Raw genomic sequence first — 4,685 nt, 5'->3', positions numbered from 1 at the left:
AAAGAGCTTCGATCTGCGAGGTGATTTCACACGCCCCCCACAGCAAGCCGCGCGACTTCGAGACACCGAGCGCCGTCCCGACATCTAGCAGCCGAACTACAAACTACGCCCGCCTGCAGTGCCACAGAGCGGCCGGCTGAGAACTACGACGCCCCGCCACAGCGAGCCGTGAGACCTTCATGCGTTCCGGCGGCAGTACAGCGCCACGCCCACTTCAAACGTCAAAACATCGCGACTCGTGGTAACGTCAGTTGGTGAGTGAAGACGACTGATTGACATAACATTATATGGCAGTGTGCAGTTTCGCGGTAAATAAACGTTTGTAAACTGAATTGCGTGTTAGGAAAAGTGCCCAATTGCAGTAATTTCCAAAAAGTTTGCGAAAAATACTCTGAAATTGAGCATACTTATTTATGCATACTGCACGGTCTAAATGATAATTATACAGATATGCTTATTGTTTTTGGGGGATTTTATATGTATAAATTTTATGAATGGTATGATTTATCTTATTTAAAACATTTTACATAAGCTGTGTATGTGAAAATTGATATTTGAAGTGATTAGGTTTTGAGAGTTGTTATGTTCGGTGCTCTTGCATATTGTATCAATTTAGGGATTAATTGAAGAATACTTCAGGTACTGTTTGTTTGGGTTCCTGATAATTAGGAGTGTTTTGGGTTGCTAGAAGTTATTTTATATCCCTTGCCAGTGCATTAAAAATAAACAAACATGTCTACTGAAGATAAGCAGGTTTGTGAGGCAGTAGTTGAAAGGAAGGGGATAGGACAGGAAGACAGAGAGGATTCGGGAATCAGTGATAATGGAGTGTCATTAGATAGCCCATTAGCACATTCAACTAGTTATCCCAAGACACCGGGACAAACGATGGGTAATAAGTCAGTTTCAGAGGATGCAGATAGGTGGTCGAAGTTGGTAGACTTGATAAAGGAGGGTTTACAAGAAAGAAGAGAAATAGTAGAAAAATTTAGAGAAGCAGTAAAGGAAGATTTCCAAAAAACTAGAGAATCATTAAAGGAATGTTTTCGAGAAACAAGAGAAAGGAGGGAAATATGCTACAAATCCCTAAAGGAAGATTTACAAGAAACTATAGTACAAGAGATCAAAACATCGTACACGAAGATGGAATGTAATCTGAAGAAGGAAATGCAGGAGTTACCAGAACGACTGAAGATGAACGTCGATAAGAGAGAGAGTAAGCTACAGGAGAATATAGACCAAGTCCAGGGAGACGTGGAAAAGATAGAAGGGAAGCTAACAAAAAAGATAGAAGACGATATTGAAGAAACTAAAGCCGAATTGGGAGAAAGGGTCACCGAAGTGGAAACAAATTACGATCATGGAATCGCCGAGATAACGCAGATGCAGAAACAATGTAATGATGCGGTTAAGGGGATAGGAGATAGTCAAAACCAATTGGCTGTCAATCTGGGAAATGCTATAGCCATGCGACGAGAAGAGGATAATCAGAGGGTTGCAATGGAAGGCGAGGCTTTCACTTGGGGAATTAAGAAGAAGGAAGGGACTAAGGTTAATGCAAAATCAAAGAAAATAAACTCTGAAATAAATAAATTCAACCACGTTTATAAGGGACCATACAGGATTATAAAAATTGGTCATCCTAACACTGTGGAGTTGGAGTATGCACGGACAAGGAGAGTGCATGGTAAGGAACATGTGGAAAACATAAAAAGGTACTACTCACACGAGAACAGGGATAACCCAGATGAGGAAGAGGTACGAATTGAAGAAAGTTAAGGTGTAGGGAGCTAGCAACTCTTTTGCTGGTATACCAAGTGGCGACTGGTACACTCCCAGCTGGGTGAGACTTTATTTCTCATTTCAAGTGTCACTCCTCTACCATCTTTCGCTATCCTTAGGTTAAGAAAATTAGTGTAGTAGTTAGGATTGGTAGTGGTCATCCAAGTAATTCAGTCAGGAACCATGTAGTAAATTGCTAGTAGTTGCTGTTGATGTAGAGTGTGAGATGTCAGAGAATCAATAACTTTAAAAAGCTCAGTTTACTGTGAGTAAATAACCAAAATTAATAATGCCAGAAGGAATAAAATGAGAACCATATCAGAAAGCGAATGTTTACATAATGTCGTGGTAAGCTAATTGGTTAAACAAGAATTTTGGTAATCTTATACAGTTGTTTTATGAGGCATGAAAAGGTCAAACTGTTGTAAGAAAATTGAAGTAATGTATCAGCTTGTAAGTAGATGAACATGTAAAGAAACAAATACACAAGGAGACAGTTGTTCGGATAAATGATGTGAAATATGATGAATGGAGAGGCTAAGGAGCCTGAAGTAGTATTTTTATGTGGTTATTGCAGCGAATATGGAGAGTTGATGTAGGTTGAAGATATATATGCAGTTGAAGTTGCTGTTAAGTTGGTGTATATTGAGTATGAGAGGTTTGAAGTGTTGAAGTATATGGAGGATTGATATAAGTTGAAGATATATATGTATTTGCAGTTGAAATTGGTGTTAAGTTATGTGTAATGAAGAGTATGGAGTAAGAGATGTTTGAAATATTGAAGTAGGTCATTTAGCACATGAGCAACATCTGTTTGCAAGTTATTTGTAGGTATACATGTTTATCTGAAGTATGCTGATAAAACAAGGTGTAACTAATGAATAATTAGTAATTCATGTATCCAATTAGCTATCAGAGTCAATTATGGTTATACGTAGGTCAAGCTTTAGAAGCAGAATTCTGGCACTGAGTAATGAATGACAAATATCCATATAGTGGATTTAAATTAGTGTGAATATAACAGGAGATATTGTACCTCTCATCCAAGCTTTCTTGATAACAATTCACATATGGAAGTGATGTTTGGCAAAATGAAATGATCAGTAGTTTAAAATTTTTCATTGGGTGACCACATTAGTTGTAGTGTTGCAAATAATTACGTAAGACATGCTTAGCGGTACAATGTAGCATTTAAATTTATGGAATCTGTAATGAACAAGTTGTGAATTTCTTCCTTAACTTTTATAAGTGTTGGCCAAGTGAGTTATAAATTAGAGTGATAGTAGTATGGACGGAACAAACCCCGCTGAAAGGACGGCATACCAAAGGGGTAGCTGGCATTCACATAGTTTGTTTTCTTGTCTTTGCTGTCGCAATAAGCCGTGAATGTCTTCCTTAACTTTTATAAGTGTTGGCCAAGTGAGTTATAAATTAGAGTGATAGAAGTATGGATGGCACGAACCCCGCTGAAAGAACGGCATACCAAAGGGGTAGCTGGCATTCAACTAGTTTCTTTTCTTGTCTTTGCTATAGCAAGTTATAACAGATATGTAGTTGATGACCCGTACAAACCTTTGAAAGTGAAAAGTTTTTGGAAATTTTTGGTAAGATAAGTTTATAAAAAATATTTACCATGCTATGTTAAGTAAGTAGGATTGATGTTGTGTGTTATTTGGACAATACCATATTTTTGAGATGTAATAACTTTTGTAGAATATTATTGTAGAGGCAGCCCACTACCGGAGTCAAGGATTTTCTTAGTGATTGTAATTTCATTACTTATTTGCACTGTGTGTTTTGTTCATATGTAGTGATGTCTAATTCCCTAGCCGATTCTTTTACGCCTGTGGCTTCAAAGAAGTTTTCGAGGGCGGGGATGTAAGGGGTCCGTAGACCCTTACTATAAGTTTTGCGACAGCACAGGTCGACAGGACAAACAATCGATAGTGTGTGTCGGGTTGCGAGAGCGAGTGCGAGTGTTGAGACAGAGTGTGGTACGCGCTGTGGGCCGAGCCGGGTGGAGGTCTGTTGCTGGAATGCAAGACTGTACCGAAAACGGAGTGGCCATCGCCGTGGTTTAACCCCTTTGTGTTAGGAATATTCGGGAAAGTTAAAAGGTATAATTACTAGTGTGATTCAGTGATATTTCAGTGCCGATATTTGTATTTTCGCGTCTACCGCGCCGGCATTATTTGGATTGCAGTGTTGGATACTATGATTGAAATTGCGTGTGACGATAATGAATAACTAAAGGGCCTGTGCTGAGATTAGCCGTTATTAGTTCTGTACGACGAAGGCAGTGGCTGTCTCCTTACTTTTGTGTTTTGGTGATGAATATAGGTCGTTGATTAATGAAGCTGTGTTGTTGTTCTTCTTGCCACTAGAAATTTTATTATTACAGCATTCGAGAAGGACAAAATGGAATGTAACAACTCCGTAGCAGTCCAGTCCGATTGCCAGCCCCATTAGGTACATGGTCACATTAATTAATACCTGTTTTGGGCTGCTATCAGATCTCGATCGAGCGGGATAAGTCAGTAAGATTAAACCGGAGTGTTACAAACAGTCGCACAGTTTTCCCTGTGCTCTGTCAAAACATATGTTTTTAACGTTTTCAAATTTTTCCGTGTGTAGACCGTCAAATCCTGCATATGTCCAAGCAAATCTGACCATGTCCTGGAATTTTGGAGAACGAAGTTGATTGTGTGTGTGTGTGCCTGAACTTTGATAATTGTCTGAAAATAAAAAATTAAAATTTTGACTTGCGGGAAGATTCGAACCAAGGACCTCTGACTCCACACCTGCTCACGCTAACCACAGGACCACGGCGCTACTGAGACAGTAGTATCCTTAATGTTACATATCGTGAGCATAGACTACTCAGTTTGTATATTTTGGTTATT

General features: G+C 39.1%; 1 protein-coding gene across 1 annotated transcript; it reads left to right on the top strand.

Moving 5' to 3' along the window:
* Window positions 1–732: 732 nt before the first annotated feature.
* LOC124598324 lies at window positions 733–1,779 on the top strand. The gene has a single exon (XM_047135993.1). The coding sequence runs from the start codon at window positions 733–735 to the stop codon at window positions 1,777–1,779; it is 1,047 nt and encodes a 348-aa protein (XP_046991949.1).
* Window positions 1,780–4,685: the final 2,906 nt, after the last annotated feature.

This window comes from Schistocerca americana, chromosome 1 (assembly GCF_021461395.2).
Source record: "Schistocerca americana isolate TAMUIC-IGC-003095 chromosome 1, iqSchAmer2.1, whole genome shotgun sequence".
Classification (NCBI taxonomy): domain Eukaryota; kingdom Metazoa; phylum Arthropoda; class Insecta; order Orthoptera; family Acrididae; genus Schistocerca; species Schistocerca americana.
Note: the sequence above shows the minus strand (reverse complement) of the source record. Positions and strands in the feature narration are given on the sequence as shown.

Bases quoted from the DNA above. Each gene is read 5' to 3' on its own strand.
- LOC124598324 (XM_047135993.1), top strand. From the start codon at position 733: ATGTCTACTGAAGATAAGCAGGTTTGTGAGGCAGTAGTTGAAAGGAAG.